The sequence below is a fragment of the Pithys albifrons genome, chromosome 5, assembly GCF_047495875.1.
Source record: "Pithys albifrons albifrons isolate INPA30051 chromosome 5, PitAlb_v1, whole genome shotgun sequence".
Lineage (NCBI taxonomy): Eukaryota > Metazoa > Chordata > Aves > Passeriformes > Thamnophilidae > Pithys > Pithys albifrons.
The window spans coordinates 3,866,407-3,884,410 of record NC_092462.1 but is presented as its reverse complement, the minus strand read 5'-3'; the positions used below and the strand labels follow the sequence as shown (position 1 = coordinate 3,884,410).

The 18,004-nt window shown below is 39.6% G+C and overlaps 1 protein-coding gene across 6 annotated transcripts in view; it reads left to right on the top strand.

Annotated features, from left to right (window-relative positions):
* PDE5A (phosphodiesterase 5A) overlaps positions 1 to 18,004 on the top strand; it is a 70,382-nt gene that overhangs the window by 20,617 nt on the left and 31,761 nt on the right. For 5 of the 6 annotated variants that reach the window (XM_071555498.1, XM_071555493.1, XM_071555492.1 and 2 more), the window contains exons 2-3: positions 10,902 to 11,484; positions 12,546 to 12,635. In XM_071555498.1, coding sequence (XP_071411599.1) covers positions 10,906 to 11,484; positions 12,546 to 12,635 — 669 coding nt within the window. In that variant the 5' untranslated portion in view covers positions 10,902 to 10,905. Of the gene's footprint in view, positions 1 to 2,156; positions 2,228 to 10,901; positions 11,485 to 12,545; positions 12,636 to 18,004 lie in introns of those variants that run through there. The other variant, XM_071555497.1, reaches the window with a different exon arrangement.

Sequence of the window (18,004 nt, the reverse complement as noted above, 5' to 3'; positions counted from 1 at the left end):
TTAGGTTCATTCGACAGAAAAAAAGTAATAAAAATGCCTTTCAAAATGTCTTTTAAATGTTGATTGTGTTTTAAAAAAGGCTGTGCATAGGTGCAGGATGCATAGATGGAAGTAGTTAACCTTGATACTCTCCAGAACACTAGTGCATGGTGTGTCACTGAAGGGCAGCTTGTTTGCCCAGGAAATAGGGTGTTAGCAGCTTTGAGAAGTAGCATTTTATTAGTTCAGCCTGTCACACTTCCTTTGGAAACTGGATGTAGTATTGAACAAATAGAAATGCTAATTAATAGTAACCGCTGTGTCAGATTTGTTTTCCCCATGGACAGGTTTGGTTAATCCTTTTTTTTTTTTAATGCCGAGGCACAGATTTGTGTGTGCAAGTCTGAAATAGTCAGTAGTTCAGAAAATACAATTCAGTCGTGTCTCCATGACGGTGATGCCTGTGATTTAGAGAGGGGTTTGCAGAAAAACTGTTGACTTTTGAGTTCCTGCTTGGCAACAATTCTGTGATGTTTTTGAAATGATGGAAACATTGAATTTGTCTCAAAACTCTCTTCTGTGCTGTCTTGCATGTCTTGGGTGGGGTTTTTTTGTCCTTAATGTATGAATGGAAAACTGATATAATAAGGAATACCTCTTTTATATATAAGTTTGTATTTGAGAAGACAAGGGACAAATTGCTTGACTGTGTGTTTGGTTCAACGATGACGACGTGTAAAGCTGAGTGGTTTGAAAGCACTGATGTACTTTGTAAAGAGGTTTAATGTTTTGCATGGTTCTAATGTTACTTAGAGCTTGAAAAGAGAAAACCCTAAAATTTAATGCCATGCTTTGTTTTAGCTGAATCTTTGAACAGCTGCAAACCTTGAACAAAGAGTATGCTGTTAATGTTTTCCAACTTAGCATTATATTTACTCTCTCAAGTAAAGCAGCGTTCCTTGAACTAGTTTCAGCTCTTTTCTAATAATGATTTACTGCTTCTCATTTTTTGTTTTGCTGTCTCAAACCAAGACAATGCCAAAGTTCTCACAGGTCCTGAAAGCAAGACCAAGAAGTGAGTTCATGTGGTATCTTGAGGAGCACAGAAGCATATTTGACTTCACACTGCAAGGCATAATTGCTAGTGGGTAGAGATAGTTTATGTATCTGCTTCTCAAATATTTCTGAATAATAATAATAGGGAAAGATCAGCAGCTCAACCGTTTGTGACAGGGCAATATGAGCCCTTTCCCCTGTTATTAATGAGCTTTGAATCAGAACCTTATATAGCAATGTTACGATAGATATTAAGTAATTTAAATATTTTGCCTGGCAATTAATTAATTCCCATACAGTGGTTCTTTTGGTGATTCCCACCACAAGAAAGTTTTAATTAGGTGCCCTAATACTAATAAAAAGAATGCTTTGGGTGGTCTTTCTTATGCCTGAATATTTGTTTTGTTGTTTTTGTAATGTATGGGAGTCACACCATCTCATGTAGTTGTTGAATAGTTGCCTCCTGTTCCAGCTTGCATAGGGCAGTTTGATATTAGTAATCTGTTGTCATGGTTTAAATAAAAATTACCTTTTCTGGCAAGGCAGCACTTTAAATATGATGTTTCTTTCTATTAGCAATTAGTTCATAACAACTGCTGGAGTCACTGGGCTCCCCAGTCCATGTTCTGGGTTCTAGGAGAGAAGGGCTGCAGGTCGTCTACTTAACAAGCGTGCACCTGCTTCCCATTCTCCCCTACCAGGTGCTGTGGAAGATGAGCACATTCCGATGGCTTGCACCTGGTGTTCTGCTCGGCAGTGCCCCTGGTTGGTGGTGTCTGCAGGCAGGCAGGCCCTATAGGCTGTGACACCTCTATGGGTATTGTCAGATAAAGCTGTGCTGCTTAGATTCCACCTGCAATCCTACAGCGTGGAATCCAGGTGAATGGCTTTGACTTATTCCTCCTTGGAGTGGGGGAATAAACTGAGTAGGGAGCTATGGAACTGGTTATTTAGTGCTTTATCTTGTACGGGGCAGCTGAGTGGTATGCAGAGGCAGTACATATAGTTATTATCTCTCAAGTGCTGTTACCGAGTGATCAAAGTGCAGAACAACAAAGCGAAGTGTGTCACCAGCACACTCGGGGGTGAGATGGATTTGGTTCACTCAGTGCTGGCTAACAAACCTGGCTGGAGAGTTTGTTACTGCATACCTGAGGATCAAGAGCTTCTAAATGCCTAGCACCTACTAAATGTAAGCCTTTTTTTCTCCCCCTCAGCTCCTCTTGTTATTTCTCCCTTCCAAATGGTTGCCTGTCATATTCTGGCTTCCCAGAAGCAGAAACCTTTTGAAGTAAAATGATTCTTCTTTTAGATTGTGTCTTGTGTTTCCCCATCCTGTTGCTACAACTATAATTGTTCTAACTAGACTCCATGAAGGCATAGTCTGCAGTCTTTTTTTTGTCACATTTATGGCCAAATTCATTGTCCTTTTTGTCTTCCTGAGGATTTATCTTTCCATGTTCTTTTAAAAAAACAATCTATGCACTACCATGCTCCAACATCATACTTATTTTAACCCCCTATGGAATACTTCTGTATTTCTGACTTCCTGTTTGTCCCTACTTTTAAAAATATGGGAGTGATTCTCTCTTAGAAGCAGCAGGCTGCCAAAACAGCTGAAATGAAAATCCTCCTCGCAGTTAGAGGGAGCTGCATTGTTAACAGGCAGTTTTTGTTTCCTAAGTGGTTTTGGTTTCCTAAATGTATGGCTTGATGGAGACAAATTATTGACCCAGATCCTGTATGCCTTTCACTGGAAATAAAATTATTTTGTTATAAATAAATCTTGGCTTATTAGCAGCGTTGGGAAATATTTACAAATGAATTAAGGTGGAGTTGTGTTTGGAAAAATAAATGTCTTAACAGCATGGTGCTTCATAGTGCTGCACTGAGGGCTCCAGAAGTCGCATTTACTGGGACACTGTGCCGGAATTCAGAGATTGCATAACTTGAATATATCAATTACATTTATTCCTTTGAAAAAACCCAAGCACAGCTGTTTGGAGTTTTTTCATCTTGGTGGCTGGTGTACAACTCATTTGTAGTATACCATGTTACTCAGGATGTTTGCTTTCCAGTCTCTGTGTCTTTTGAAAAGGCTGTTCATTTTGAGCTGGCTATTTTAAGTTGACTCTCATAAATATTATGTGGCATTTGCTTTATGCCATTGTTTTGTTTGGTAGTATGTTTGTGCTTAATTTTTTCTAACTGAATGAATATTCAGATTTTCAAAGATAAAGCTGTTGAAGGTCTTCTGCACCGAAATGTGCTTTGGCCTCTGTTTTTCTTAAAAAGTATTACTGACATACAAAAAAATAATAATCCTAAAAATATAGAGGTGTGAGCTATTTTCATCCCTAACATGCCCTCAGAAAACAGACAGTGGGCTTTGAACTTGCATGACTGAAGGACCCCTGGTAGCTTTCCAGGGGAGGCACAGAGTCTTGTGCAGATTGTTTGGCAGTGCTGGAGGGGACTTGATTTTCTAAGTGACCCTGTGTGACGCACTTACAGGAGCACTGCAGGCCCACTGATTCTTTGGACCATGGCTTGGAAACCACAGGAAGCAGTGGTGTTAATGCAGGGATCAGAAAATTTTCTTCCACTTACTTGGGTTTATTGGATGTTTACTGAGCTTCTCTGAGAACTAAGTACAGGGAAAAAATTGATTTCTCAGAAATCTCTGAAAGTTTTCTTGTTGGTCTAATGACCTTCGTAGTTATCCCACTGATAAATAATATATCCATATCCTTATGCCTTTCTTGATAGCAGCAGAGTATCAAGATCATACCAAAATACTTTAAACTCCTGACTGAAAAAGCACTCAGGAAGGTAAGGAAAGTTACCACATTCGTGAAGTTGTAAATGTGATTGAGTATTTTTGGCATTTGTTGTTGGAAATAAAGTGTGCTGGAGTATTTTGGAAACGATCTCTAAAATAGCAATTACTGTGGACTGAAGAAAGTGTCACTTGAGGAATGATAAGAAACCACTTACTAGCAATTTACATGTTAAATTCCCCCAAAGCTCTAAACTGAACTCCTACACAGAATCTTTGGTGTGAAGATGAACTAGGCAGCAGAAAATTCTGGGTAGCTTCTACTACATACAGTTTGCCCCAGATCATAAAGAAACAAATGGGTGTGCACTGTATGTTAATTAAAATACAACTGGTAAACCTTAGAGGACAGGTAGAAAATCAGATGGAGTGAATTACTTTAACAGGTAACACCCCTTTTTGCCTTTTTTTTGTTTCAGGATAGCTTTATTATCATGTTACAGGACTTCTGATAATGCGAGTAGGCACTGAAATCTCATTTCCTTTTTTTTCCTTTAACTGGGAAGACTTTAGAGAACAGGGTCAAATTCCTGCCAACTGAAGAAAAGTGCAGCTGGGGACATAAATTGTGTCTGCAGGAGACAATAAAGTTCAATACCTTACTTTTATTTCTAAATTGGAGAACTTCACAGACATTCTATGTTGGGTGTCTGTTGAAGAATCCTCGTGCCAGGAGGAAATTCCTGTCTTTGTACAGGATTAAGACAAAGACCATAAATAAATAAAGATAAATAAATAAAAATATCAGTCTAGTTTTGAAGCTGAATTGAGACTTTCAAGGCATGTAGACTTGGCATTAGTGCTCTGCACAAGGATAAAATTAATGATATATCACCTATGATGTCTTCAGAACCAGTGCAGTTCATTATATCATACATTTATGCTTATTTGAGTGCAAGATTAAAGCTGAATTGTGTGGGAATATCCTGGCTCAGATCAGGAATTAAAACAAAGGAATTCCAGGCAATGCATTCTTGACTTGAGCTAAAACGCTACCACCTATTTTCACTTTCACCATAAAGTGGAAGCATTTTGCTTCTGCCATGAAAAAATACAGTTATTAAAACCACAGTAAAGAGTATTTCTCCTTCTTACTGGCCAAGAACCATACATAAATTTACATGGAATGCTTTCTCATTTACATGATTTACTTGAGAATGCAATGGTTGTAATTTCACGTTAGGTCTGGCACTGAAAATACAGCCACAAAATATATTTGCTAGGGAAAAGATAGATATTTTCCCATTTATTTGTGCATTATGGTGAACCCATCCCAGCACAGAGAGCCATCCTTAAGCCTCTTCACCACTTAAGTCCCACCTAACCCCTGTTTTAGGAATTTGAGTGGAACCAAAGTTGTGCCTGAGACTTACATGAGGTTTCCAGGCAGGTGTGAACTGAACCGTTGATCCATCTTTCACCAGAATTACTGCTATTGTCCTGTGGCTTTCCACAATAAAATCATTATGTAAATAATTATTTTTAATATTTTGAGCTTCAAGCAAGAAATGAAGGTCATGTCTTAGAATTTGACCTTCAGTCCCAGAGGATTTATTCTGTCTTCATTTACAGTGTGACTAGAAAGTCCCTTCTGTGGAGGAAAGCTTTCTTATGAAAAGTTAAGCTTGCAGTTTGGTTGTTAAAGAAACTTGAACATAGCCAAGAACAGCCTATTAGTTTTAGTTCCCCACTTTGAATACTTCTGTTACAGACAATAAAGCAACCTCTGCCTCCTATTTTAAAAAATGAGCATTCAGACAAGATTTAAATTTCATACTTCTAAAAAGTTATTTCAGTCTTTTATGAGCATGGTTTGAATCAAGAATTAGAGTTCTTAATTTAGATCTGTATTCAAACAGAAATCCTTCCTGCCACTTGAAATGTTTAAAGTTAAATGTATGCTAATATATTTGACCGAGTTGTGCTAAAAAATTGGCACTCCCTTTAAGTCATACTTCATCCTGGAAAACTGCTTGCCTACCACTGGGAGAAACGGCATCTCCGCTAACTATAATTGGAAATAATTTAAGGAAAGACAACTATTGTTTTTGTCAATCTATTCTTTTAGACAGTTTGAAAACGCTTTTTTTACTGTTAGTTTGCTGTTTCCATCTTACGAGGCCTTATATAGTTTACTTCATTTTTTCCATGGCCAGAAAGGAGACAAAACCACTTAGAATATGACTGTGAAATAGAAAGTACTGGGAAGAAAGTGGGAATGCAAGTATAATATCCTAGTAGCTTTGAATTTCAAACTCATTTGTTAAAACTGAAGGGTTTTTGAGTTGTTGCTAATCCTTTCAATGATTTCCATGTTTAGATTGTCCCAAGATATGGGTGAGAAATTTGAAGACATCTAGAGGCTATATTAAGGAAGGCAATTGCAAAAATAGTTATGAAGCTTAGCTTGAAATATGGTTGATTTCAACACCAGCATGATTAAGCCACAGGAATTTGGTACTTGAAAGCTGGCATTTTCTAGTAGGCAAGCTTGGAATCCCTCTCCTGAAGTGTGTTATCAGTAACTGCTGGTTCGGATGAAAAATTAGCAAAACAGGCCACGCAACTACCGAAACATTAAATCTGGTATATATGAAAGATTTATGAGGAACAGAGAAAATGAGGAATTACTAGTTGTTTCACTGAAAACTACTTATTGCTCTGTTCTGTTATGGCACTGTGATTATTATGCATTCTTTGTGCAAGATAAGCAAGATGCAGTTTACTGTCATTGTTGCATCTTGGTGTTACTTTTGCCTTCTGTTTTTTGCACGTTTTGTCCCAAGATACCAAACAGTTGCTGAATGGTCACGTTGGTACTGTCTTACATAGGCAGTGTGGTTATATATGGGAGAAAGACAGTCATAATCTGGCTGTTAATATTTAAACATCTTCACTGGGTTGGGGTTTTTATGAGAAGTCTGGTGTTTATTTTGAAGATAATCACAATGAAGCAAAGATGGGTACAGTAAATTATTTAATATTCCCTTTGTATGAATAGAATAGTGATTAGTGTGGTGTCAGCATGGTTTGATGTAGAGGCACAGGAAACACAGCAAGGTTCTCCTCAGGTGACCTGAGGTGTCTTCAGCTCTCCTTGTGCCCTCCTGCATGACCTGGCTCAAGCCATGCAATGTCCTTGTGCCTGTGTTTTCTTAGCCAGTGATTGTCTATTTTTGTTGCCTATTCATATTGAAAACTTCTTGCTTTATGGAACTTTCTATACAGCATTTATCCAGTCAGGGCCAGAGAATTGATCTGAGGTTCCGGAGTCCTCATGCACTGCAGATATGTCTATTTGTATATAAGGGATGATAGCAGGGAGGATCACACAATCTTTCCTCTTTTTTCCTTCAAATGTTTTACCTGCCCTTGTATTTTCATCCCCTTCTCATCCGTCTCTCTTCAAAATTCCTCTCCAGTATTGTCACCTGCTGATGAAGTCACCAGCCAAATTCAGCAGGCACTGCTGTCCTGTGTTCTACAGAGGAAACTTTGGATTTGGCTGATAGGGGTGACGAAAAAATGGTTACTTTATATTTTACTATTCCTGTGTGTGACCTCTGGGATAAATTACAGCTTTCTGGAGTGAAGACTGGTACTGCAGTAGAGGATGCATCCAGCCCATGAGGAATAAATGCTGAACTCCTCCACCTGCAGCGACTGCCTTGCTGGGACAGGGACATTGCATTGATACTCACTGTCTGTGTGGATCACTGTGGGGCAGTATCAGCTCCTGCAGCAAGGCTCTTGTCCTTACAGTCAGCTCTTGACAATGCCAGTGCTTACTGAAGATTATTCCTACGAATAGTCACAAGTGTTTGTTTCTTCCTGAAGTCCTTTCAAAATGACATCTTAATCCAACGCAGCATTTGTTACTAATTTCCAGTTGCCTCACTTGTGGCTCAGTGTGTGTCTGGTATCAGATGTCTGCTGAGCTCACTCTGTGCTCTGAGAGTACTTGTGTCAGTCATAATACTCCTCTTGTCAGGCATCGTTAAATACGATTGTCAACAAGCAAATGCATGTCAAGGCTTTGTCTGATGGATTTTAAATAGAGTTAGAATACTTCTGCTAATGAGAAATGCCCGGTCTTCCACCCATGTGTGTTACTGGGTGAGTAAACGGAGCTAAATAGTTTCCTTGTTAGAAGAGGCATTCAGTAAAGGTCAGTGAACACTGTGCTTTTACCAGTGAATTTGAATGGCTTTCCTCTTGCCCATATAAAAATGCTTAAATGGTTTGAAGTTGAAAACCATGCTTTATACACTTTAGTTAAGGATTTGTTGTTGTTGTTAACTTAAAGAGCTTTGTGAGAACCGAACACTATGTTGGTGAGTTACTGAACCATCATCTAAGAGACATTAAAGGACAGGAATACGTTACTTATAATTATGCAGCTCCACATACAGTTTTGTTCAGTGTTGAAGTGCAGATACACAGCAAGTAGTCAGTACTTGTTAAATGTCATTCCTTTCATGTGAAAGGTTTTAGTTACATTCCACATCCCTCGATAACCTCCATAAGACAGAAGTGAGTGCTTACTTTACATAATAAGAAGGTAAAAACTGAATAATTTCATGGCCACAGTTTGAGAACAGGTATTAGAATTCCGAGTACGTTGTTCTCCCTGATTGCTATTTGCTACACCATTAAGGCCAGGGGACATCATTATACACCACTCCAGAATAAATAAAATGACAGGCTTCAACTGATAAATAAACTTCTGCTTAAGCTTTTGCTTTGGCCACAAAGGGTACCAGATTCCTTCCCTGCCTTGCATCTTGTATCAACATGTCCATGGATGTACATTCAGTGCAAACCAGAAGCAGGTGAAATGATGGCATTTTATATTCTCAGTGAATCAGTTCACTCTGCAAATCACTGGCACCCAACAGCAGTACAGCCATGAATCTAGGGCAAGTCACTTCTTTAAAACTACTGATTATTCCGGACCTACCTTCCTGTGTCTCAGGTTTAAATGCACTCCCCTGGCATTTTCAGGTTCTTCTCTGCAGCCTTAGTGCAAGATAATAATTTTGTTTAGAAAAAGCTAAAATTTCCAGGCAAGAGTTACCAGCACTGATTTTAGAGGTTGTGCTGCATTTACATAAAAAATCTTTGTATCTTAAGCTTTTTATTTTTCTTAAGGATATTTTCAGTCATTTTCATCACAAATTTTTATTCTTTCTCATTCAGTTTAATAAATGAAAATTCCAAATGCTACCAAATGCTAGCTTCTTATTTTGACTCTTACTGAAACAGCTTTTGCAAATGTAACATTGTCCCATGCAAATCATATTATGCATTTCAGTAATACATGGTCACAGCTCCCATTTTTCCTGTTTAAGGACTGTAAAGTAATATTGTTAAAGTTCTAATAATAGATTAATTGTTCTTTATGCAGCTTCACTGCAAGAAGCATTTGGATGAGATAACTCCACAAAAAATAGTATAAGTGTTATAATAAAGAAGGATTGTTGTAGTTTTTCATAATTCAGTTTTTTATAGCATGTTTGCCTGCAGTTGAGGTCTCCAAATGATCATGTGATTGCAAAATCTGGAGAAAACTTTCAAACCTCCCTAATAGAAGACAGATAAGTTTCCTCTTGTGGATTGCCTGCTAACAAATTAGTATTGGTGGACTTTAGATTTTAATGGATGGCTTTGCTTTGAATGAATGGTGAATTACACTGGCAGCTTTGCATCCTGCAGCACAGATGTACTGTAGGAAAAGAGGGGCCATGGGCAGTGCTTTTCATGTTTAATGTCCACCAGTGCATGTAACCGATCAGCGGCCACTGACCTGACTCATTTCCATGGCTTCGTTCAGCTCCACTCGCAAAATTCCTGTGGTCTGCTGAGCAAATAAAAAATAGCCCACATTTAAAACATGACCACCATGAAAGGCTTCCAAAAGATCAGACTTCTAATAGGATTTTTGCTGTTCACAGGCCTGTATGTTATGTAATACAGAAAATAAAAAATATCATTAGTTCTGAGAGTAGGGCATGTGCTGTGCAGAATCCTTGACACTGAGTAAAGGAAATAAAAAGCCCTGCATTTAAAAAACCAACCAAAACAAACAAAAAACCAACCAACCCCAATTTTGGACAAGAAAACATTATAGTGATAAGAAAAATATCCTCCTGTTACTGATGGTATTGTGTGCTTATACATAATTCAGGATATGCTGTATTTATTGAGGACATTATTAGGGTTGGCTTCCTAGTGCTAAGTTAATTTGAGAAATGCAGGTAAGTACTAGAGATGCATGACATTTTTTAATCAGTGATGAACTCTTAAAAATATAATTTTAGGCTTAATCAGTATTTTGGGTTGAGTTAGCCAATGAGTTTAATCTGCAAGGAAAGGAAGTAGTAGAGATGCTTAAAAACAGTCTGTCCTTTCATTACTTTGAAGGGAGATGAATTAGAAACATTCATGTTATGACAGTTTTTAAGCAAAACTTTTGTTGCCTTGAGTCAAACCAGCATTTTTGATTAACTCAGAGCAGGGGAAGTTACTTGAAAATAGTATATTGGCAACATAAAAATAGAGGGGAGCTGAAGGTGATTTGACAGAGAGACTTAAAGTTCAAATTATCTCTTTGGAGGTTTGAAATGATCTAAAAATAGAATTACAGCAGAAAGTTTTGTCTTCATACAAATATATATGCATCTTATATGAAAATCCAAATCTTAAGAATGGGAAGGACCAGAACTATTCAAGCACAAAATTATGGTGTGAACTTCTGATCTGTATTCTGAAAGCCACAGGGTAAGGGGTCTTCCTCTCTTCCTCTGCCCTTCTCAGATGTTTCCTTTGGGCAGAAATAGCTTCTTTTTAATGGGACATAAAATGGTACTGCTTGGAGGGTATTGATACAGAGGAGCCTAAAGGTGAATCAATGTCCTTAGTGTGGAAAGGGTTTAAAGTTTCCCTCTGCAGCACCAGCTTCCGATGTGTGATATTCCTGAGGATTTTCAGTTCCCATCATTTACTGTATTTTATTTTTGTTTCACAGAGAAATGGTTAATGCATGGTTTGCTGAGAGAGTTCACACCATCCCCCTCTGCAAGGAGGGAACCAAGTCCCAGAGTGAATCCTGTGCCTGCCAGCAGCCTGCCTGTGCCGAGAGCACCAACTCTGGGACACCAGTGAGGAAAATCTCTGCTTCTGAATTTGACAGACCCCTAAGGCCTATTTTTGTCAAGGACTCGGTAGGAGCAGTGAGCTTCCTCTCAGGCTCTGAAAAGAAGGAACAGATGCCTCTGCAACCTCCAAGGATTGAGACCAGCGCAGGGGATCAGTGCTCAAGACTGTTAGAACTTGTGAAAGATATTTCCAGTCACTTGGATGTCACAGCGCTTTGCCACAAGATCTTCCTGCACATCCACGAGCTGATAGCGGCTGACCGCTACTCCCTGTTCCTGGTGTGCGAGGACAGCTCCAACGAGAAGTTCCTGGTGAGCAGGCTGTTTGATGTGGCAGAAGGCTCCACCCTGGAGGAGGCTTCCAACAGCTGCATCCGCCTGGAGTGGAACAAGGGCATTGTGGGGCACGTGGCAGCCATAGGCCAACCTCTGAACATCAAGAATGCCTACGAGGTGAGCCCTGGAAACTTCAAAAAAAGCAGTATGATCAGCTGTTGAAATGTGGCCACTTCAGTGCCTGTATTTGGACCTGTGTTGACTTGAACTGGTCAAGATGCAAACCCCAAACCATGGGTTTGGTTATGGTTCATGTATTGTAGATACATGTGTACACAGAAACACAGAGCTATGACTATAGCACAAGTCCTATGGGGAGAGGCTGAGGGAGCTGGGGGTGTTTAGCCTGGAGAAGAGGAGGCTCAGAGGTGACCTCAGCACTGTCCAGAACTACCTGAAGGGAAGTTCTGGCCAGGTGGGGATTGGTCTCTTCTCCCAGGCACTCAGCAATAGGACAAGGGGGCACAGGCTCAAGCTCTGCCAGGGGAAATTGAGGTTGGAGAGCAGAAAAAAACTTTCCAGAGAGAGTAATCAGGCATTGGAATGGGCTGCCCAGAGAGGGGGTGGATTCCCCATCCCTGGAGGTTTTTAAAGTGAGATTGGACGTGGCACTGAGTGCCATGATCTGGTAAATGGACTGGAGTTGGACCAAGGGTTGGACTTAATGATCTCGGAGGTCTTTTCCAACCCAATTGATTCTATGATTCGATTCTATGATTCTATGACTAAAGGAATCAAGAGTTTTATGGCAATATTGAGGTGAAAAAAGGAAACAAGCAATCTCTGACAAAAGCAAAACCACTGACCACAGTCATGAAACTTTGTTCCCCTGTGGCCATGTGTTTCAGTGTATTTCTATAACCTCTTCTTGATGACAAAAGCTCCACTGGGGCTGGTTAGTCTGTGTACTTATAGTAATGATGGTCTAGGCTCAAAAAAGGCTTCTCCTAGAGTTTTTTTGGGGAGCGGAGGCGAGGAGTGCTTTTTTGTTAATGGTTTTTGTTCTATCACACTGAGAATAACAACTTCAGATAATTATTACTCTAGTAATGGAACCTTTGTTACCCTGGGTAACAGTAAAATCAAATATTCTACTTTTCTTAAGTTTTAAGCCGAGGAAGAAAAAGAAGTGACCTTTAGACAAGCAGTCTAACAATTGCGTTTTTTTCTTGTCTCAGGATCCAAGATTCAATGCAGAAGTTGACCAGATCACAGGGTATAAGACTCAGAGCATTCTCTGCATGCCAATAAAGAATCACAGGGAAGAGGTAAGTTGCAGTCATGTAATACTGTTTCCAGCTATGCTGGTGCTTTAAACTTCTGTTAGCTGGGAGTCATTATCTTCTGCTATAAAACCATCTCTTTTTTTAGAAAAAGACTGATTATGCTTGTTTGGACTTTCATTTTATTTTATCTAGTTCAGTAATGCAAGCCAAAGGGAAGTGTCAGGAGGCAGTTAATCCCAGATGCAGCAGTAGAATATATGTATTTAACTCTAGAAGAGCTGTTCCTGCTTCCTGTACCAAGTGTCTGTCAGCATTAAAGTTCTCTGTGGTCTCTCTCAGTGCACACTCAGACTGCAGTTGAGAGTTACTCTAAGTAAAATGCATTTGGGTTTTCTTTGATCCTGACTGCAGTAGCCCTCAGCCTCATCACCACTTATTGGAATACTCACAAAGGGTAAGGCTCTCTATAGAGTGTGTCAGAGCTCTGTCATGGAGATTTTCTCTCCTACAATTGATTTATTTTTCAGGGCATTTATAGTTTGCTCCCAGACGGCTCAAACTTACAAAAAGAAAGGCTGCCAGGATTAGTTTGAAGACCTCATACCTTCTTCTTCTTGCTTTTCCATCTTTCACTCCTCTTACAGAGTTTCTCACCTGGACCCTTACTGCACTGAACCTTTCTTTTATAAATAAATTGATTAAGCTCCTGGTTTAACCTGTTTATTGAATTTTTCTGCAGCTGAGCCAGATGATCAAGTAGTATTTCCTTTTTTCACCTAATTTTGGCTTATTTTTTTCAGTCCTTCCAAGGACAGCACTCGACCCTTTCCTACTCTTGCTAAAAAGTCTTGCCCTTTCCAGGCAGCAGCAGCCCCTGCTGGCCCTGGGCCAGCAGCAGAGCAAAGCAGATGTGGTGTGAACATCTGCCAGGGACCAGTGGTCCATGTCAGGCTGAAGCCAGGCTTTAAACTTCACCCAAGCCATCCCATTTCCCTTTTGTTGAATGGAAAAAAAGAATGCTGTGCTCCATGTAGATGGGAACAGAGATTAATTACAAATCTTGCTCCCAGGGAGTGTGGAAGTGCCCACTTCTGCCCAGGTCCTGAGGGTGGCTGGGGAAGGAACAAGAGCTGCAGTCTGTGCATCCAGTGCACCATGACTTAGGGGCTGAATAAACCTGCAATGGGCCGTGTCTTGGGCCAGCTTTCTCCTCCTGAGTACATCAACGAGGGGAAATGGAGCAGGAATTTGCTTATTTTGAAAAGTTCAGCCAACCTGAAGTTTGAGGAGAGTGTTACACTCAATATGCAATAATTTGAAAGTGCTAAACTACAAGATTTCTTATAGGAAAGGACTGCAACTTTAGGTTGCAACCATAAGGTTTTTTTCTTTCTCACCATAACACTGACATATTTCTGGAGAGATGCTGGAGTCAGTGAATCAGTCCTTAATTTTCCATTTGCATTCTGCTGCTTTTTGTTTAAAAATCCCCAAAACAATAAAACCAGAATACTGACTCTTCCCTGTTAAAACATAAATAAATAAAATTTCAAAATCCCCAAAGCCCCTCTAGTAATATCAAGGCTGGTGAATGCTGCCTTACCCCAGGATGTCAGCAACCAGCGTCAGGAGATTCTGGATGTCATCCAAAAATAAACACTGAGAAAGACAAGCAACTGGGACTGTTTGTTTGTTTAGTATTAGTACTATTTTTTAAAAACAAAAGAGTAAGTAATTTAGAGGAAGAAAATCTCATGCTGATTATTAAGTCCTCTGGGCCTACTGAAGTATGGAGATTTTTCCACTAGATGTTTTTCACGTCTACCTATATTTCCATGAGGCATGTGAGAAACCAAAGTCTCGTTTAAAAATAACAGCTAGTTAGAAATTCCACAGATGAAAAGAAAACAGTTTGATTCACAAAGAGTTCATTAAAAGGACCCAGGAACTAGTAACAATGAGAAAAAGCAGTGCAGTAAGAGGAGTTCACCTCTCCAGAATGGAATTGTGTCCCCTTAATACTAGAGGAACTTTCCTTAATCCCCTGCTCAACCTATTCTTGCTGACAGAAATGCATTTCAGATGCAGGAAATTCTGCTGATTCTGTCCTTTCAGATCAGATTTTCTTTTCTGGTGATTCTTCTGTAAGAGCAGAGAAGTGTACAGAGTTATCTAGACATCAGAAGGTAAGATGTGGATTACTGATGTGTGTCAGACAGCACAGCAAAACCTTCACAACTAAATTTTTATCCTCAGTAGTACAAAAGCAATCCATGAAGAGTTGGTATCAGCCAGTTTGTACAGCAGAGCAGTGATGGTTACTTATGTTCAAGAGGGAGCTGGCACTGCTGGCCTCAGGCTCCAGCTGGAGCTGTTCATCTGAACCACTCCATTGCTACAGAGCCTGTTCTGAAATTGGGCCTTACCACTACTGGCAGAAGACCCAAGTTTGTGGCAGTTCAACATCATGTATCTCAAAAAGCAGCTTTTCATTCCTGGTGTTTCCTTAAGGCTTTAATTCCTCAGAAGCCCCAAATGGTACTGATTTGCCTCTTAGGGCTCTTGGAAAATGCAGTGGCACATTCTTCCATTTTCATTTGGTCTTGGATTCACAGACCCAGAAAAAGGGTTGCAGAAGTTGGGGCAAATAACTGTCCCCTTGAATGTCTGCATCTGGTTTTATAGACACTTGTAAACAGTCATTTTGACAGAACTGAACAGGGAATAGGAGTCCTTATTCCATTCCAAGGCTTAATCCAACCTGTTATGCAGTGCTGATATAGCCTCATATCTGTAGAACAGATCTCTGATGCACAGAGCCACCACAGCTGCCATAAATATCTACATGAATGACACACTTTTCATTCAGATGGACATAATAATTTGGATTAAATTCAATTTCAGTTTAATTTCTACTAAAATCTGAAGGATTTTCTTGTAGCTGAATAAACTGAGACCTTTCTCCCAGGCCCTTAAGTAAGACTGAACTTCCTAGTAACTGGCTAGGGAAATGTTTTATTCTGACAGTTGTTTAATTTGTTGTTCACCTTGCCCTGTTTGCTGCTGTTTCCAACAGCCTTTGAAAATATCTTGAATTTTCTTGTGTAAAACGTGACCAGACATGTTCCTGTCAGCCAGCAAAGTTATTTTCTCCCTCAGTGAGCACTTCAGATATCACAGCCACTGCAGCACTGAGGAGCTCTAGCCAAGTTGACTTTAAACAAAGTTCCAGTAGCAGTTCTTGCTGCAGGATTATGGAGATCACTAATTTGCTTCTTGGGTGGATTTTCAGCCTATGCTGAAACACGTGTTACATTCACTAGACTGCTGGAAATCATGCAGGCTGCTGCTGGCAGGAATGATACAAGAGGATGGGAAATTTTTATTTATTAAAAATGAAAGTCTGTAAATACAGTCCTGTCCCTGCAGGGTAATTTTATAAGCCTGAATCAACGCTCTACTAGATCAGGAGAGCAAAGCAAGGTTAACACCACTTAGTCTGCCTCCTGAAGTGGGTATGTTCTCTCACTGAAAATGAGATAGAAGTTGAGTTCCCCTCTTTCTGTTACTATTCTTTGGCTTAATGTAATTTTTTTTCAGATGCCAGCAAAGCAAATAAAAATTATATCCTCTTAGGGAGCAAAATTAATTGTATTTTTAAGTTAGCTGAAGTAAGAACCAACTGAAAAGGGCACCAGCAGACTGTAGAGCTGGAACAGCTTTCACGGAGTGAGGCCTGTAATATTAATGTGTAAAAAATTGCAGCATGAAACAATCCAGATAAAATCCAGAGCACAGTTGTCAGCACTGAAATCATCAGTCATCACCTCCTGGGCAGTACTCTGGGTAGCCTGCTGCTTTTAGGGGCAGGGCTCAGCTGTGGCAAGAAAATAAAGATAAAAGTTCTCTGAGAATCAGAAGAGATCTCTTCTTGTAATGTGGATCAGGATTTCTTCAATGGGAAAAGTAGTACAGATAGAGAAGAAAGGTCAGAGGACAACTAGAGCACTGGAAGATCCCCTGTGTTGCCTGTAAGAGTTTAACCCCTTTTCTTTCCTGTTAGTTTTGTCTTAGGTGACTAATTCTGGAGGCATAGTAGGAGAATGACAAGGAATCAGACATACACATCTTTGCTTTATTGCTGCATGACTCAGCTGTTACATTTGTACAATATTCTGTAAGCTTTATCTCTTGTTTATTGCCACAAACATTTCACACTTTTAGCGTACCTGTTATCTGAGGAAGTTTCCCATGTAGCTGAGCTCAGAGTCACCTTTGATTCAGTTTTTCTGTTGGTGCAAACACAACTCCCAGCTGGAGATCACAGATCAGGCCTCTATTGTTATTTCTGATTTGTTTATAGTAAGTTTTAAAAATGAGGATTTGGGTTTCATACTGTGCTTAGTACTCTCTAAAATACAGGCATATGTTCTCCATGGCCTAAAATGTTACTACAGGATTTACTTTTGTCCTAATTACATAATTGCTTTAGTAACAGGAACAGATCCTCTCGAGTTTCCTACATCTTCTCCTAATTACCTGGTTGCAGACAAGACTCCAATGGCTAAAAAACATCCATCTGAGGTTTTTCTCATTACTGTCTCTACACCACATTCTACAGAATGCAGAGAACCAACAAAACTTGTACTGCTATAAATGGGGCCACAATTTGGACCAGTTTAATTTTTAAAACTTCATTTTGTATGAAAAAGAAATGCACACACTACAAAGTTGTCTAAAAGCTTAGAATGCCACCAAAACAGCAGCACAAAGAAAAAGGTTTGCAATTGCACATTTTTTGTATAATCAAGTCAACCATGACTTTTTAACAGGTTTATTCTCCTCATTACTCCTTCCTTCCTCAGTTAAAACCTTTCATTGAAAGATCTTTACAAAGCTGTAATACTGACCATTGCTCTTGGAACACCTGCCTTTGTTAATGTATCATAAACCTGCAGTGCTGATAAAAGAAGCCCAAATAGTCTTTTTTTCTGTATAAATATGGTCCTTTTACTCTTTTCCTGTTGCTTTTTTAAGCACCACAGACTTTGCTTTCCTGGAGGGGATGCATTGACACAAGATGAAAATACTCACCCTTGGATGCCTTGAAAAGCCTCTGGCCTTATTAAAGTTGCCTTAGCTTATGCTGGATCCAAACTGAAATAAAATAAAATTAATTAAATCAATACCCAGAGAAGACACTGGTAAGAGAAAAGGTGTAGCCCTTAATCTCTGCACATGCAGGTTAAAATAAAAGCATATTGACTGGTTGGAGGATCTGCTTTCATTCAGAGGCTGGTGGGACTATGTGAGACTGGTGGTGCATTGTTACTACAGAAGGGAAGTTCACTGGGTAAGAAATATTTCTCCCTGAAGTAGGTGAGGGGTTGGCTGTGGGAAAAGCTGGGTTG